Source organism: Salmo salar, chromosome ssa05, assembly GCF_905237065.1.
Source record: "Salmo salar chromosome ssa05, Ssal_v3.1, whole genome shotgun sequence".
Taxonomy (NCBI): Eukaryota; Metazoa; Chordata; class Actinopteri; order Salmoniformes; family Salmonidae; genus Salmo; species Salmo salar.
Window position 1 is genome coordinate 61,149,289 of NC_059446.1, and position 19,724 is coordinate 61,169,012.

Consider the following 19,724-nt stretch of genomic DNA (forward strand, 5'->3'; position numbering starts at 1 on the left):
CTTGTCAGTTTCTCAAACTAGACACTCTAATGTACTTGTCCTCTTGCTCAGTTGTGCACTGGGGCCTCCCACTCATCTTTCTATTCTGGTTAGAGACAGTTTGCGCTCTTTCTGGGAAGGTAGTACACAGCGTTGTACGAGATCTTCAGTTTCTTGGCAATTTCTCGCATGGAATATCCCTTATTTCTCAGAACAAGAATAAACTGACGAGTTTCAGAAGAAGGTTCAATGTAGTTACTCCACAGTACTAACCTAAATGACAGACTGAAAAGGAAACCTGTACAGAATAAAAAAATATTCCAAAACATGCGTCCTGTTTGCAACAAGGCACTAAAGTAAAGCATAAAAAAATTCGGCAAAGCAATTAACTTTTTGTCATGAATACAAAGTTTTGTGATATTTGGGGCAAACCCAATACATTACTGAGTACCACTCTCTATATTTTCAAGAATATTGGTGGCTGCATCATGTTATGGGTATGCTTGTAATCGTTAAGGACTGGGGAGTTTTTCAAGATAAAAAAGAAACGGAGCTAAGTGCAGGCAAAATTCTAGAGGAAAACCTGGTTCAGTCTGCTTTCCGCCAGACACGGGGAGATGAATTCACCTTTCAGCAGGACAATAACGTAAAACACAAGGCCAAATCTTCACTAGAGTTGCTTACCTAGAAGACAGTTAATGTTCCTGAGTGGCCGAGAGACAGTTTTAATTTACATTTACTTGACAATCTATGGCAAGACCTGAAATGGTTGTCTAGCAATGATCAACAACCAATTTGACAGAGCTTGAAGAATTTAGAAAATAATAATGGGCATATGTTGCACATTTTCAGGGGTGGAAAGCTCTTAGAGATTTACCCAGAAAGACTCACTGTAATGAACATGAGGGGAGACAGAGAGCTGGTTTCAAGCGCAGGGCGCAGCAGGTGTTTATTGTAAAGGACCACAGGAGGAGGCAGGTAGCTGGGTCCAGGGGCAGGCAGAAGGTCATACACAGGGGGTCCAACAAGGCAACAGTACAGGCAGGGAAAAGGCTAGTAACGTAGTCCGGGAGATCAGGCAATAGGTTGATAACAGGAAATCCAATAGGCTAAGGTACAGGCAGGGAATAGGCAAAAAGCGTTGTTAGTGAGGCGGGCAAAAACGATCCTACACGGGAGGATAAAATTACGGCGAAACCAGCGATCCACATAGAAGTGTGTCACAAAACAAACAATACCTCACAATGATGGGGTGCAAAGAACTGAACTAAATAGTGTGTGATAATGACATACAGGTGTGTGAACTGGTGATCAGAATTCAGGTGATTGGGATCTGGAGAGTGAGCTGTGTTCAGGGGATCTAGGTGTTTGAGAGTGTGAGCTGGAAAGTGGGCTGGAAACTGAGCTGCATTCAGGGGATCTACATGTCTGAGAGTGTGAGTTGGAAGCAGACGTTACACTCACAGCTGTAATTGCTGCCAACGGTGCTTCTACAAAGTATTGACTCAGTGGTGTGAATACTATTATACATTAGATACTGCTGTATTTAATTTTCATAAAATTTGCAAACATTTCTAAAAGCATGTTGTAGGTGGGTGAGAAAAATGAGCTATTTAATCCATTTTGAATTCAGGCTGTAACACAAAATGTGGAATAAGTCAAGGGATATGAATACTTTCTGAAGGCACTGTATGTGTGTGCCTGTGTATGTGCGAGTGTGTGTATTAAGGGAGGGTGTCCTCCGGTGAACAGTTAGTGGTGCGGGTGGGTCAGGATGTTCGGGGGCCAGCGGAGGTTCGAGTGACCTTGTCCTAGTTCGTCATAAAAAATGGTCTCCCTAGGGCTAGTGTGGAGCGGCTGTCAATAACCTATTATAACACAATGGAGAGGGCTGGGCCTCACTCTGGCATGAAGTTCAATTATGAGGGAGAGAGAGAGAGAGAGACCATCACTGTATCCCGAGGCTAAGTCCAAGTCCCTGTCCTTGTGTGTGTGCATGCCCTTACAGCTGTAACGCTGATTCAGGCAGACCCAAACAGTTCTTCAGGGCCTCATTTGGTCCAAAAAAAGACCATTCTGGAGAGGTTTAGCTTCCTCACAATGATTTATCCTCCAGTGCTCTCCTCCTTCTGCACACACACACAGCAAAAGGCCACACACCGAGGTACAGGCACACACACACTGACAAAAATAAACACACAGGACTATCAACAGAGATACATAAATAGGCATATAGATTAGACAGAAGTATAAACCAATGCATAAACGCCCATATGTGTACCACAACGACACACACATTCCCCTTTCTCCTCCCATAACACTGAGCTAAAATTGCATGTGTACATATCTTTAATGATGTACACAGGTCCACAGGCATGTCTCTAAGCCATACAGTAAACAGCAGATGGGAGAAGGGTTTAATTGTCAGAAGTGGAGTCAGAAGGAGGAGACGCTGGTGGTACAGCAAGGCTAGAGGTGCAATGTCTGGTTGCTTTAGCCCAGGGTGAGGCCAGAAATAAAGAAATAGATAAATAAAGAGAAAGAGGGGAAGGAAGAAAGAAACCCTATCAAGCCGCGCCTGTCATCTAAATGTGTCACCCAAGGGCGCCCAAGCGGAGAAAATGTATGAAGGCATACTTTTTGCACCGTTATAATGTGATGACGGGACAGGGAGTGGGTGCACACACACACACCTAAATAAAGGACAGGAGAAGGGGAAAAGATAAGCTCACACCAACCTACTCTCAAACAGCAATCCCCAGGTACTACATATAAACCTGATATACATGAGCACACAAACACAGTTCACACTCACATACGTTTATATCAAATTCTTATGTCCGGGATATTATTCAACGTGGTATTGAGACAGACACAAAGTGTGATTTCTGGCATCAGGCTACTCCACAGTAACTTCTAATCTAACTGGAAGAACAGAGAGCCACTCCAGAAAAGTCCAGTCAGCAGCAAGCCCAGTCAGTCTGGTGTCTGTAAGCTCTACAGTGTGTGGGCCCCAATTTATCAAGCTCCTTTTCCACCAGCTGACGAAGGTACTTTCTAGTCTCTCTCATTTCTCTCCCTCTGCCTCCCTTTCTCTCCTTTTCTTTTTCACTCGTTCCATCACCCCAGGGCCAGCTCTCCCTGCTGTGTTTGGGGAAAGATAAAGTTGTTTCTCGCAGAGGTTTTCCAAACTTTCATGGGTGCTAGCCCTGGATCCCCCTAGGGCAGGGGAATGGAAGGAACGTAGCTCTCCCACACACTCGACACACACAATCCATTATCGGCATTTACTAAGCCAATACACACATCATGGAGATAGAGACTTGGGAAAAAGTGCCCCTCAGCATTGTACTGTAGACACACAGATGCACACACTTTGAGTTGGCTCTACTTGCAGTGTTTCACCTACATGTGCTGAGGGCGGAGTGCCAAGCCACCCTAAAGCAACTAACCAGGGCTGCAGAAATAAAAATATTTGAAAGGAAACCACATGGAAAACAAATATGACCAATGGACCACTAATTCTTCTTAGGATAAGGGGCGCAAAGCCAGGAGAGCCTGCCTGGCCTTGATACTGGAGTTCACACTGCCCTGAGCAAAATCATTGTTAAGTGGCCCTGGAAACGCATAAGTCCCCTTTTTACACATAATGTCCCCCCAGCCGTGTATACACATAATGCTATAATGGCTCAAGACAAACCACTTTGTGTGTGACCGGCTTGTTAATTAAATGGTATTTGACACCAAAGTTGAGTCACCAACACTGGTGTCCTCTGAACCTTGTCTTCCCACTCGCAACACAGGTTTAAGCAAGGCCAATGTGGCCTACAAATAACCAAGGACACATGGGAAGACACAAATGTAGGAACACATATGTATGCGTGCATGTACAGCACATAACAGATCAGTAATATTGAGCTTTCTTCAAGTGAACGACAACTTCAATTCACATCCAGAAATAAATACAGTACTTGAATCTGTTCTACAGCTGGCATTGAAAGGCCTAAGAAGTGCCAGACATGGAAGACAAAGACGAAAAGTGAGGAGAAAGAGAAACAGTATGTGTGTGTGTGTGTGTGTGTGTGTGTGTGTGTGTGTGTGTGTGTGTGTGTGTGTGTGTGTGTGTGTGTGTGTGTGTGTGTGTGTGTGTGTGTGTGTGTGTGGAAAGACAAACAAAGAGGTGGAAAGTAATCTAGACCAATCCACACACTTGGGGCAGATTGTGTTATCTGAAAGCATCTACTCTTTAGAACGGAAAAAAAGAACCATTGCTCTTCTAACACACTCAAACGGAATGTGGCACTCGGCTAGACAATAGTTTCAACAGTAATTATGTCCCCAAAGACCTTTGCATTGGCGCTCTCCCTAGCATGGCCGCAAGAGAGGAAAACAATGCTTCTGATTACATGTGGTTTACTCCAAAAGACATTCCCCATGCCAGTGAATGTATCTAAGCTGCATGTGTTTAACTTATTATGCAGTGAATGTAATACTTTTAATTGGCTATAAGGGGAGATAATATACATTATTAAACAAATCTCACAAACAAACACTTGAACACCATTAAGAATATATAGGCCTAGGCTATAATTGGGATGTGCAGTAATCACACACGCAGACATCCTTACAACACATGCAGACATCAGCGTTATAGTTTGACATAAAGACTACACAGGCACACTGGGTCTGTGTATAGACTCTTGTGGGGTATGCTGATAGTTAAAAGTGTCCCTGCTCCATTTTGACAATTCCACACAGTACATTTTGGTCGTTATTCTATTTGAACTCGCTCCAGTATCAAAAGAAACGTATTTTTCCCCTCATCTCTGCAGCTTGTACAAGAACGTTCCTCCTAGCAGCACAACATCTATATTATAATCTATCTACTCATATTTAAACTGAGGACTTCAACAAGATGTAAGACGACATTATCTTCATGGGAGAAGCTTCCGTTAGCATCCGGGCGGGAAAGGTTTTATTCATTCATATATCATTGTTATGCAGCGCCGACAATATAAATCATGTAGACAATCTGTTGGTTGACCTAATTTGTCGGGTGAGGCTTGTGTTAATAATTAAGCGCTAATTGAACATGACTTGAGGTTTCCGTGGTTTAATCATATGTTGTAGCACAACATTACAACAATGCAATAAATACTGAGTAATGAGTTTAGTGCGGAAAATTTGAATTCTAGTTAACTTTACGCATGAGAGCACCACTGAATAAACCAGACTCCAAAGTCCCTTACACAACAAACTATCTCCTGTGAAGTCAGTTGTATAGGTTTGTAAGACCACATGTGCCAGACTAGGAATGTCAATGTGAATAAATAATCATAATTACTCTAAATAAACAGTGGATGAGGCAGAGTTCTCGTTTGCAAAACTTAATTACCTCTAGATCCACTTGGCATGTCAGATGAGACTTTTCCTTAAACTGGCAGATGTCGTGATTTAGGGACTTGGCCAAATCCTCACCTGGACAACTTTTCATGATATGATGTTAATGTCTGAATTCAATCACAATCTAAATCCGAGCAATAAAATGTATTTCAGTTGTGACTATCATCTAAAACACCAGGCTAATCGTTAGGCCTGTTATACAGGCTACGGTAATGTCTTCAACTTTATCACTATCTTCAGCATCATAATTCTTAAGCCTAAAATTAGCATAATGGTACAGTCTAGTTTAAGGATACAGAAAAGCAACCAAAAATGAATTTCTTTGTGCATAAAATCTATTTGGCAAAAATTATACAGATGTTCATGTCCTTAATAGTGCCAGTGCACACCCATACATTGACACTCATGTGTTCGGCACTGGGGACACTGGGCAGACGTGTCTTGCATGCATAGCCACACAGACATTTCCATCATCCAAGTGCTATAATCCATTAATTAGCGACCTGCCGGCAACAAATAACACCTTCACCTAGCGTGTCAATGATGTGGAATCAACATGCTTCCCAGCGTGCGGTAAATAGCCAAATAGGTTCTTTTGAATATCATTACGCACAGCGTGACTGACAACTGGCCACGCAATAGAACTAAGACTAATTGAATAAAAGCCCATATTGTACTTCAAAATGTAGACTATATATTATGCAAAACAACAAAAACATCGGTCATAAGGAATTCTGAATGAAAAAGATACTGCCAGGTTCCGTTGCCAATCTTCTACTGCGCAAGGTGCTGAAGCTCAGCTCGCGCATCCAACGGATGAAATAGCAATATACCCAAACCAAACATAACTTTTTTCACACACACATCAAGTTATTGTCCAATTTTTAAATTATTCTGCGGACGTGCGCGATTATCTTTTTAATTAATTGTTTTACATTGCAGCCTAATAAATAGCTAAACATGTTTTTTTTTTCTATAGCAAGTAAACTTTATCTAAAAGCCCTGAGCAAATACAATAGGATACGCTGAGTCTCTCACTCACAATGATGCTTAGCCCTATAAAATACTGTTTCACATGAGTGTCGGATATAGTAATGGTGCACGGCGACAGAGACTTTCCCAAATGAGCCCCATTCAACACTGTACCAGTGGCATAGGCATAGCCTACATTTTCCAAAGAGACAGATGCCTCCGACAACTGGCAACTTTTAATGGGAAAGACACTGAAAGCACACGACACTGCACCTTTACGCACAGAGACATTACACTCCATCCTTACCTCTGAGGTTTTGGATTTTGACCATGACCTCTGCGGGGGAATTCAGTCTGTACGCGAGATACAGACGACCCGAGTCCCTCTCGATCTGAACCGGGGAGTCCGCCTCTGATATTACCTCAAACCACTTTTTCTCAAACTTCTGGTCAGGCACCGTGAATATCATGTCACCGACTTTGACATCCTCTGAGACCGTCACTGTGTAGAACAGTTCCTCGGAGACCGCTCGGGGCCTCCTAACCTTCGAGACAGCAGGTCTCTGCACATCAAGGTGAAGTGTCACCGGCTTACTTATCAATGCGACATCTCCATTATCTTGAGCGTAAATACGGACTGTTAGGTTCATGACACCAATGAGAGAACTGACCAGCATTACCTGTCCGGTTTGGGGAACTACGTACACATGTTGGCATTTTGGAGATGCGTAATAAGTGACCCGGCCATTCTTTCCACCGTCGGGATCCTTTGCAAAAAAACGGACCAATTCGGAACCGATAGGGGTCAATTCATCAACTTTTACCCTTTCGTTTTCCTCGATGAACCGGGGTATGTTGTCGTTTGAATCAAGCACCTCTATTTTAATCACCACAGCACTATTCAAACAACCAGAAAGCACAACCTTCAAATCGTACACTGCTATAAACTCTCTGTCCAAAGTTTCTGTGGATTTCAAAATAAGATGCTGTTCTCCGTGATGGTAAACCAAACGAAAATCCGACGCGTCCTTCCCTTCCAAAGCAATGTCCAGTTCCGAAACATGACAGTTGTTTCCAACCGGTAAAGCTACCCAATCCACCACTGTTCCAGCGGGCGAGTTCTCCACAATTTGTCCATAATACACAGGCAGCTTTGAATTCCCTGTTGAAAATGAAACCAATGCGACAAGCAAAAATGTCTTCAGGGCAACGGTTCCGTTTGTAGCTCCCGTCATGTTTCCATCAAATCAGTGTTGTCACTCTAGTACAACATAAAAGTTTCTTGCGGCATAAATAATCGAACAATTATTGTTATTAATGCTAGGTGAGTAGATATATGGTCTGAATGTCCCCAAAAGTGCAATGCTTCAGCAATGAAAAAGTAGCAGTCCCTCAAAGAACAGCGCCAAAGTGACAAGTTCGCTTCCAGTTTATTCCGTGAAGCATCACTTGAGCGCATAGAGGATGAATTCTACACTGACAGGCATTGGCTACACGCTGCAGATGCTCCATGTGGTACTATGATCACCGCCCTTCGAGGCACAGCCAATCGGAGATCAGAATGGGACGGAAAGACAGCTATCGGCCAACCCACACACAGTTTGATTTAGCTGCGCAGGAGACGAACGTTGGAGAGCTTTTAGTATTCAGGTCCACAATTTAAAATGCTGTGTGTAAGCAATGGGTGAGTTTTGTTTGCTGGAGAGACTTGTCCCCAGAATACACATTCGTTTTCTTGGGTTTTGGCCAACTGTTATCAGTGTTCTGTTGGGCTGCACTACAGGCATCATTATAGGGCTCAAATGTTGAATGGATTACCTCCCTTGATAGAAAGGCTTTATGCTAAACAAAAGTTATTATTTTAATTGTATATTTTTTATGGTTCCTGGTAGGAGTAGATTGTTCTGCTTTCAACGTGTGACTTCGGGAACCAATTTGGCTTCTCATATAATAGAATAGTCTAATAAAACAAAAAAACATATTAAAGCTGCAAAATGTAACTTTTTGGGGCACCAACCAAATTCACATAGAAATGTGTATTATAGATGTGTCACTCATTGAAAGCAAGTCTAAGAAGTGGTAGATCTGTTTCTATGCTTCCAGTTCTTACGTTTTGGCATCTTTTACTTTCGGTTTTGTACACCAGCTTCAAACAGCTGAAAATACAATGTTTTTGGTTATGGAAAATATATTTTACAGCGGTTTGGATGGTGCAATGAATCTCTACACTATACTTGCTCATGTTTTCACATAAACTTAAATTAGGCGAACTATTAGAATTTTAGCAGAGCGATTTCTGCATAGTGCATCTTTACATTTTTAGTACCCAAAATGACTAATTACGTTTTTCTTATGCATTTAAAGGACAGTTCCACCCCAAAACTTTCTTCTGGTATTTATTTCATTTGTCTATTGTTGATATAGTCCCAAAATGTTTTGCATGTCAGCAATAAAGTTTTCAAGTTTTTCATAATGATGCCACATTCATCATACCGACTGTATTTCTGTATTTTGATGTCTTGAAATCTTAATTGCTGACATGCAAAACATTTTTGGGACAATATCAACAATGGACAAATGAAACAAATCCCCAAATACATCATTTTTGGGTGGAGTTTTCCTTTAATGGAATGTGTTTAGACAGAACTTAATAACTTAATGTATAATCATCACTGTCATACGTTAACTTATATAATGATTAGTAGGTTGGTTATACCTTTGAAATTTGTCAACATAAGCCGTCTGATTGATTATCTTGCACCAAACCTTGAAATTTTACAGAACGACCTCTTGTTTTTTCTGTAGATTAAATTAATTGTAATTAAATTGGAGGATAAACTGACCACACCATGATGAGTGAAGATTTGGACAAATACCTGCAATGGGTCAATCACAAGTCCAATCGCTCACATGGCTCCAGTGCACACCTCTGATGGCTTGTCCTTGGTCACCCATCCTCACTTCTGATACCCACACAGCATCTTCTGGGTGTAGCTCAAGGGGGACTCGAACCTGCAACCATGTACTTGTCATTCCGCACTGTCTGCTGCCCTACCATATGGGACCCCAATGTAATACACCATTATTATCATAAGTGAAGTCTCACTTTTGTGTGGAAACTTGAAATACAGACCATACCATACCAAATTGTGTTGAACCACATAAAATGTCCTTCCCTGTACAATGAGAAGAGGTTAGCCAGTTAGGCCTACTGCCATGCCACTGAAATGTGTAGGCTATTTATTTTCTCAGAGTTCAACCACAAATGCATTTTGGGACTGGATCAATAAAAATTCTGCTTCAAGTCAAGAAGTAATCATCGACCCTCCGCATTGCATTTCACTTGTGATTTATGCAGCCTAATCCTTACATTACCATTGGAGACCAATATGAGGACCAATATTATCAACCTGGTCTCAGAGCATTTTGTATGACTCTGAACGTAAATTCAGTACACTCAATTTAGTATGATATGTTACGTTTCAAATGGTATGTATTAATTTGTGGTTGTCCACCCATTTCGTATATGTTACGAATTACAATTACAATTCGTCTTATATGTTCAGAATTTGCTAAACATACAGTATGTTGCGAATTTGCTAAATATATGATATGTTCCGAATTCTAGCTATGTGGCTAATGTTAGCTAGTTGGCTAACATTAGCTAGGCAAGAGGTTAGGGGTTATGGTTAAGGTTAAGTTAAGGAGTTAGGTTAAAGGGTTAAGGATATGACTAGGGGAAGGTTTAGCTAAAAGTGTTAAGGTTAGGGTTAGGGGAAGGGTTTGCTAAAAGGGTTACGGTTAGGGTTAGGGTTAGCTAAAAGGGCTAAGGTTAAGGTTTGGGGAGAGGTTAGCTAACATGCTAAGCAGTTGCAAAGTAGCTAAAAAGTAGTAAGTTAGATTATTTTTCATGTTATTTTTAGCTATCTTTCGTCTCTCTGCGTTTAATACATTTCCTTCAATTCGCAAGAGACTGAATGCATCTCAAGGGAGAAAGCATCCGAGCAGAATGAAACAGCGCCCCTCTGTCTCAGTATGTTTTGTATCTATCTGATGCTGTCTGGTCAGAAAGAGTATGACATTGTTGTTAAAGTGTCAAGGGAAGCTATTTTGGATTTGGCTTAAGACCAATCACATCACAAGCCAAATGTCATTATTGTTGCATCTCATTGTGTTGTTGTTGTCCGGTGGCTAGCTAGCTAAAATCATCCCTTTCCTAAATTAGCCATCGATGGAGATAGGGATTTGGACTTGTGGTTTTACTTAATTCTCCGTACTGGCCATTGATTATAAAGGCGATTCTGATCCAACCATAAATCCATACATTGTTCCCCTGGCCTGAGAGGACAGAAGTTCAACATGTAGCTAGATGTAGAAGGCTCATGTTAACTAGCTGGCCTGGCGCATCATTGCCCATGAAAGGAAGTTAGGCTAGTGAGCAAGTATTTTAGCCAGGTAGTCTAGGACAATAAAAACTTAAAGCGTGTACTGTATGAAAGAGCCAAAGACGGTTTATGTAACATGAAAGAGGAGGATGGCATTGGCGTTTCTCTATAAGTAAGGTGAGTCAACATGTTTCTTTCTACTTGCACGCACACACACACACACACACACACACACACACACACACACACACACACACACACACACACACACACACACACACACACACACAAACGCACATAAATCAGGACCATGGACATCCACATCATATTTAGCTTACGTTGATTGGACTAAGTTGTTTTTGGTATCTTTTAGTTGTCACTGTATTAGACTAAGCATAGTTGATTAGATGATGTTGAAATGTTGAAGCTGAAATGTTGCTGGAATAGTGGAGGCAGCTGCTGTTTTCTTTGCAACTTGCGGTAAGTCTCTGTGGTTCTAAATCAATAGTTGTTTAGTGGTCCGAACATGAACCTGTTTGACCATGCTGTAAGTCATGTAACTGCTCGTTACATGCAATATGTTTTGTGGACTTCACAGGACAGGTGTTGTTCCCCGGTTTTGTAATGAAACTAATGCGAGGTTTAATTTATTCTGCCACTGTGTCTTCTTATTGTCTCAGCCATAGGCCTATATATCGTGGTGTCAAGGCATGTGAACAAACAGGTTATAGAGAAAACAACGCAATTATCACAACACATAGGTTGTAATATGGCATTTTTTTCTGGATTCTTCCCCGGCAATTTTACCCACGCACCGCTACTGCAATATTGTCAGAATAACACAAAACTCAACTCCAAACGAGTGTATGTGGGGGAGCGAGAGTCGAGAGAGAAGAATCATTAGCCTATGCTACTCACCAATTAATATTCTGTCAAAGGAAAGAGAGTGGAAAAATGTGACCATTGACGTGAACCGAAGGGATGCTCACAGAAGACATCAAAACGCGCGCAATCAATGACATCAGACGGCGGCGAATCTTCAAAGATGTAGCGTTATGCAAAACAACGAGAAATCAATACGGCATCCAACGCCTTATTAAAAGGTTAAAAAAAATACACTACTGGTCAAAAGTTTTAGAACACCTACTCAATCAAGGGTTTTTATTAATTTTTACTATTTTCTACATTGTAGAATAATAGTGAAGACATCAAAACTATGAAATAACACATATGGAATCATGTAGTAACCAAAAAAGTGTTAAACAAATCAAAATATATTTTATATTTGAGATTCTTCAAATAGCCACCCTTTGCCTTGATGACAGCTTTGCACACTCTTGGCATTCTCTCAACCAGCTTCACCTGGAAGGCATTTCCAACAGTCTTGAAGGAGTTCCCACATATGCTGAGCACTTGTTGGCTGCTTTTCCTTCACTCTGCGGTCCGACTCATCCCAAACCATCTCAATTTGGTTGAGGTCATGTGATAGTGGAGGCCAGGTCATCTGATGCTGCACTCCATCAGTCTCCTTCTTGATAAAATCGACCTTACACAGCCTAGAGGTGTGTTGGGTCATTGTCCTGTTGAAAAATAAATGATAGTCCCACTAAGCGCAAACCAGATGGGATGGCGTATCGCTGCAGAATGCTGTGGTAGACATGCTGGTTATGTGTGCCTTGAATTTTAAATAAATCACAGACAGTGACACCAGCAAAGCACCCCCACACCATAACACCTCCTCCTCCATTATTTACGGTGTGAAATACACATGCGGAGATCATCCGTTCACCCACAACGTGTCTCTCAAAGACATGGCTGTTGGAATCAAAAATCTCCAAATTGGACTCCAGACCAAAGGACAAATACCACTGGTCAAATGTCCATTATTCATGTTTCTTGGCCCAAGCAAGTCTCTTTTTATTATTGGTGTCCTTTAGTAGTGGTTTCTTTGCAGCAATTTTCCCACGAAGGCCTGATTCACAGTCTCCTCTGAACAGTTGATGTTGAGATGTGTCTGTTACTTGAACTCTGTGAAGCATTTATCTGGGCTGCGATTTCTGAGGCTGGTAACTCTAATGAACTTATCCTCTGCAGCAGAGGTAACTGTGTCTTGCATTCCTGTCGCGGTCCTCATGAGAGCCAGTTTCATCATAGCGCTTGATTGTTTTTGTGACTGCACTTGAAGAAACTTTAAAAGTTCTTTAAATTTACCGTATTGACTGACCTTCATGTCTGAAAATAATGATGGACTGTCGTTTCTCTTTGCTTATTTGAGCTGTTCTTGCCATAATATGGACCTGGTCTTTTACCAAATAGGGCTATCTTCTATATACCCCCTACCTTGTCACAACACAACTGATTGTCTCAAATGCATTAAGAAGGAAATAAATTCCACAAATTAACTTTTAAGAAGGCACACCTGTTAATTGAAATGCATTCCAGGTGACTACCTCATGAAGCTGGTTGAGAGAATGCCAAGAGTGTGCAAAGCTGTCATCAAGGCAAAGGGTGGCTATTTGAAGAATCTCAAATATAAAATATAATGTGATTTGTTTAACACTTTTTTGGTTAATACATGTTTCCATATGTGATATTTCATAGTTTTGATGTCTTCACTATTCTACAATGTAGAAAATAGTAAAATAAAGAAAAACCCTTGAATGAGTAGATGTTCTAAAACTTTTCACCGGTAGTGTGTATATCAAATGAAATAACTATATTTGAATCTTTCTCAACAAATAACTGTGTTCATTGACTAAATTACATTTTTGGAGCTGAGAACATGCTGACAAATTGTGTTCCGCTAATTGGTCTACCTTAGCTATTTTGGAGTTGTTTGCGCATGCTTGCAGAGATTACAAAACAACACAACAAAAGCCTTCTCACCAATATGTTTGTAATTTCAACTCCTAGCGACAGGCAGTCAAGATTGATCCTCATTTGATGAAAAGCGTCCAAATGTAGACTACATGATAATGAGGCACCAAAATGAGTAGGCCTAGTCTAGGCTGGACCTCAATATTTGCTGTCTCTCATTCACTGGAAATAATTTGTCGAGGATCCTTTTCAATGAATGTGCAATCTGCAGAGATCAATATTTTTTCTGGGTGCTAGGCTACTGCCAGAGATTTTCCTTTTAGAGTTTTATTGACCAAACCTCCAAGCCTGTTGAGTGTAGCCTATGCAGTATAGCTGCATGCCGTTTATTAAAGGGCAACTGAACTCAATAACCAATTTTTCTGGTTGAAAACGGCCTATGTGGCATCAATATACACTGAACAAAAATATATACTGAACAAATATTTAAACGCAACATGTAAAGTGTTTCATGAGCTGGAATAAAAGATCGCAGAAATGTTCCATATGCACAAAAAATGTACTTCTCGCAAATGTTGTGCACAAATTTGTTTACATCCCTGTTAGTGAGCATTTCTCCTGCCAAGATAATTCATCCACCTGACAGGTGTGGCATATTAAGAAGCTGATTAAACAGCATGATCATTACACAGGTGCACCTTGTGCTGAGGGACAATAAAAGGTTACTCTAAAATGTGCAGGTTTGTCACACAACACAATGCCACAGATGTCTCAAGTTTTGAGGGAGCATGCAATTGGCATGCTGACTGCAGGAATGTCCACCAGAGCTGTTGCCAGAGACTTTAATGTCAATTTCTCTAAGCTGCCTCCAACGTCGTTTTAGAGAATTTGGCAGTACGTCCAAAAAGCCTAACAACCGCGGACCATGTGTATGGCTTTGTGTGGGCGAGCGTTTTTCTAATGTCAACGTTGCGAACAGAGTGCCCCATGGTGGCAGTGGTGTTATGGTATGGGCAGGCATAAGCTATTGACAACGAACACAATTGCATTTTAACGATGGCAATTTGAATGCACAGAGATACCGTGATGAGATCCTGAGGCCCTTTGTTGTGCCATTCATCCGCCACCATCACTTCATGTTTGAGCATGATAATGCACGGCCCCATATTGCAAGGATCTGTACACAATTCCTGGAAGCTGAAAATGTCCCAGTTCTTCCATGGCGTGCATACTCACCGGACATGTTACCCGTTGAGCCTGTTTGGGATGCTCTGGATTGATGTTTACAACAGCGTGTTCCAGTTCCCGCCAATATCCAGCAACTTTGCGCAGCCATTGAAGAGGAGTGGGACAACATTCCACATGCCACAATCAACAGCCTGATCAACTCTATGTGAAGCAGATGTGCCTTGCTGCATGAGGCAAATGGTGGTCACACTAAATACTGACTGGTTTTCTGATCTACGCCCCTACCATTTTGTAAGGTATCTGTGACCAACAGATGCATATCTGTATTCCCAGTCATGTGAAATCCATAGATTAGGGCCTAATGAATTTATTTCAATTGGCTGATTTTCTTATATGAACTATAACTCAGTAAAACATTTAGAAATGTTGCATGTTTATATTTTTGCTCAGTATAAGAAACATTTATGCTGTGGTGATAACCAAGTGGGAAGGTGGTACTTACCAGTTGTGAAGTCGTAAGAACCAGTTGGATGCATTCACGTACTTTGAATTCGTTGAGAAACGGCGATTGGCTAATGGCCAACAAGCTGCATCAACCATAAAATAAAACTACAGCTATCATGTTTGTAAACAAATTATAGTGTTCAAAAACATAGAAATAGATTAATTTATATAAATTATGTTTTGTTGTTACATTTACCCGGCTAAAATGCTGTTATCAAGGTCATTTCCTTAGTAGGCAACATCAGAGGTCAGCATGTTGGAGAAGTCGGACCTCAGGGATGATAGACGAGTTTCCTACTAGTAATTACAAGTTGGAGGGGCGTTCATGTGGTTCGTATGTGGTAAATACCACCTTCCCATTTGGTTATGAACGCAGCATTATTCCAGTGCCAAAATTAACTAAAAAGATTAAGTAGGACAATTTTGGTCATAAAGTCAGTATATTACAAAACTCAGTTCTGTGAGATTTGTGTAACTGAGTTTTTCTCGACTTACATGGGGTTGGGCTTTGATTTCGATCATGCCCACTTGCCCATTAACACAGGATTGTAATGCCTAGGGACAATTGTCATTCACAGATAAACAGCTGCGGTGATTGTGCTCTATCCAATCGTATGGCAGATCACAGACAGTGAGACAGACCTGCCCACATTACGCACATGTCGCCAATGTTATGTTGAAAGAACACTTTGCCCTTAAGCCCTTTATGGAGTGGCAACTTGCTGATGTGTTTGGTAGTGATCACTCCAGTCTGCCCAGTGCTTGACTTGGACTGAAATAGGTGCCAGTAGCCTACTCATTTTGGGTGCCGGAACTGTATATATTTATGTGCAAGAACTAATAGTTTTTAGATAATATTCTATAAGGTCCAAAATCGTCTAAATTAATAACTGATTTCTTGATTTATCTCCGATTATTTCTGACTATTTTGAGGAAGTGGTAGGCTAGTGGCTATGTTGTTGCTATGGTGTCTCAAGAGCAACAAACAACAGCAACTGCCAGGGTACGATAACACACCCACATCGAACCACACCCCCAAGACTCAAATCTATTTTTTTAATAAGCAACAGAAAAACACATTTGCATGTTTTGAGTGAGTTAGGATCCTTTTAGTAGATCTTTTAGGCTCCTTCTCCCTGTTGAACCATGTTCAGCACATCTAGACTGAGCCACTTGTTACTTTAGAGGTGGTTCCAAATGAGACAACTGTCATTCATCTGAAATTGGACCCTGGATATGGGCATCATTTAAGAGGCATTGTGGGGCCTGCTCCACCATTTTGGATAAAGCCGAGAATTGTTCAGTCATGGTTCTCATATCCTCCAACACAAGGCTCTTTTTGAGCAGGCAGCCCAAGCGATGCAGACCCAGAGCCTGAAGGCTATTGCTACAACAAAATGATCCATGCATCAGCAACACAACACAGTACAGTACGGTACTGCATGTCTCCTGCGAAGCTCTCTCTCTTCTTTCCACTTCCTTGCACATACGCTTCATCAGATTTCTTCAGTGCTGTACTGTTTGTTATTCTCCCCGACATATGAGCAGTAACTCATTACAAGAGACATGTTGCGTACAGGTGAGAGAACGGCATGATTTTGCACTGAATACCCAGTCGTAGACATGTCTTACTTTTTTCATGTCATTGATAAAATAACCAAAGGGCAGATAAACTTTTGCACGACATATTAATTATCATTCAAGTCAAAACACATTTTCTTCTTCAAACATACTTGTTTTTAAAGGAAAATGGAACCTGACTTCATGCAGGATTCACAATGAGACACACAGAAACCATTAAAAGGGATTGAATAGGGAAAATAGCACCTGCATATACGATATATATATATATATGTGTGTACAGATGAAGTTGGAACTTTACATACACCTTAGCCAAATACATTTAAACTCAGTTTTTCACAATTCCTGACATTTAATCCTATAAAAAATTCCCTGTCTAAGGTCAGTTAGGATCACCACTTCATTTTAAGAATGTGAAATGTCAGAATAATAGCAGAGAGAATGATTTATTTCAGCTTTTATTTCAGCTTTTATTTCTTTCATTACATTCCCAGTGGGTCAGAAGTTTACATACACTCCCTTAGTATTTGGCAGCATTGCCTTTAAATTGTTTAACTTGGGTCAAATGTTTTGGGTAGCCTTCCACAAGCTTCCCACAATAAGTTGGGTGAATTTTAGTCCATTAGTCCTGACAGAGCTGGTGTTACTGAGTCACGTTGTAGGCCTCCTTGCTCGCACATGCTTTTTCAGTTCTGCCCACACATTTTCTATGGGATTGAGGTCAGGGCTTTGTGATGGCCACTCCAATACCTTAACTTTGTTGTCCTTAAGCCATTTTGCCACAACTTTGGAAGCATTCTTGAGGTCATTGTCCATTTGGAAGACCCATTTGCGACCAAGCTTTAACTTCCTGACTGATGTCTTGAGATGTTGCTTCAATATATCCACAAAAATTTCACTCCTCATGTTGCCATCTATTTTGTGAAGTGCTCCAGTCCCTCCTGCAGCAAAGCACCCCCACAACATGATGCTGCCACCCCCCTGCTTCACGGTTGGGATGGTATTCTTCGGCTTGCAAGCCTCCCCCTTTATCCCCCAAACATAATGATGGTCATTATGGCCAAATACTTATATTTTTGTTTCATCAGACCAGAGGACATTTCTCCAAAAAGTATGTTCTTTGTCCCCATGTGCAGTTGCAAACCGTAGTCTGACTTTTTTATGGTGGCTTTGAAGCATTGGCTTCTTCCTTGCTGAGCGGCCTTTCAGGTTATGTCGATACAGGACTCGTTTTATTGTGGATATAGATACTTTTGGACCTGTTTCCTCCAGCATCTTCACAAGGTCCTTTGCTGCTGTTCTGGGATTTATTTGCACTTTTCACACCAAAGTACATTCATCTCTAGGAGACAGAACATGTCTCCTTCCTGAGCAGTATAACAGCTGCATGGTCCCATGGTGTTTATACTTGCGTACTATTGCTTGTACAGATGAACCTGGTACCTTCAGGTGTTTGGAAATTGCTCCCAAGGATGAACCAGACTTGTGGAGGTCTACACATTTGTTTCTGAGGTCTTGGCTGATTTCTTTTGATTTTCCCATGATGTCAAGCAAAGAGGCACTGAGTTTGAAAGTAGGCCTTAAAATACATTCACAGGTACACCTCCAATTGACTCAAATTATGTCAATTAGCCTATCAGAAGCTTCTAAAGCCATGACATAATTTTCTGGAATTTTCCAAGCTGTTTAAAGACACAGTCAACTTAGTGTATGTAAACTTCTGACCCACTGGAATTGTGATACAGTGAATTATAAGTGAAATAATCTGTCTGTAAACAATTGTTGGAAAAATGACTTCTCATGCACAAAGTAGATGTCCTAACCGACTTGCCAAAACTATAGTTTGATAACAAGACATTTGTGGAGTGGTTGAAAAACGAGTTTTAATGACTCCAACCTAAGTGTATGTAAACTTCCGACTTCAACTATATATATTTTTTTTTATACAGTTAATGGGGAATAGGGTAAGCATGAAAACTCCAGTCATAAAACGATCAGCCCCTGCAGCAAGAAAAAAAGCCCCCACCTCGGTCGTCTTTTGAAAAGCTGTAACACAAATTACAGCAATTTACCCTGAAAGGCAGCACGTGTGTGACAGGGGAATGGGCTTGTAGTTGACGGTGTCGAATGTCGTGTCACCGGCACTCACGCCAGTCTTTCATCATATTTTGGCATGCCTCTCTGCAGAAAAAAAGTGACAGGGAGTAAGAGAGGAAAAGAATGCAATCTGGTGAACCTTGACCTTAGAACCGCCGTCTAAGGCCAAGAAAACTGACAAGTGTTTCTTTCTGTGCTCAGTTTGTCTCATTCTCTTCATTTTCACCCACTTTTCCCCCAACACTTTCCCTGCTCTTAATCTCCCTGTCACAGACACCTCCCTCTCCTCTCTCCATCCATATTATTCCTTCCTCTATTTATCCTTCTCACATTCTCTCTCTCCATCTCTGAATAGTGTGAACTGAGCTGACAGTTAAATGAATGTCAGGTGGGTCCCACTTCCTCCCCTTGAAAACACAGAGTGAGAATTATTCAGCCGTTGAAAGGCTGCCTCTGTGTCCCTGCGCACCCTGTGTGTGTGTGTGTGTGTGTGTGTGTGTGTGTGTGTGTGTGTGTGTGTGTGTGTGTGTGTGTGTGTGTGTGTGTGTGTGTGTGTGTGTGTGTGTATAGAGGGGGGGTTTATGTATCAGATCTCTGGCTTTGTGTAATGTTGCATGACACTACTGGTATCTGTGTGGGACTGTGGGAGTGTATTTGCCCCTGTCACAGTGCCCCTTGGGACCTGAGTGTGTATAACACATGCACAGTACTAACAACCACACCCTGCTTCCCCTGTGCCAACCATGGAACACTGTGACCATCCGTTTCATGTAGAAGTTATCCATGGCCATAGATCTA

General features: G+C 41.3%; 1 protein-coding gene across 1 annotated transcript in view; it reads right to left on the minus strand.

Moving 5' to 3' along the window:
- Positions 1-7,821, minus strand: part of si:dkey-22o22.2 (neural-cadherin) — a 112,433-nt gene extending 104,612 nt beyond the window's left edge. The window contains exon 1 of the mRNA XM_014200922.2: positions 6,662-7,821. Within this exon, the coding sequence (XP_014056397.2) occupies positions 6,662-7,589 (928 nt within the window). The 5' untranslated portion in view covers positions 7,590-7,821. The remainder of the gene's footprint in view (positions 1-6,661) is intronic.
- Positions 7,822-19,724: the final 11,903 nt, after the last annotated feature.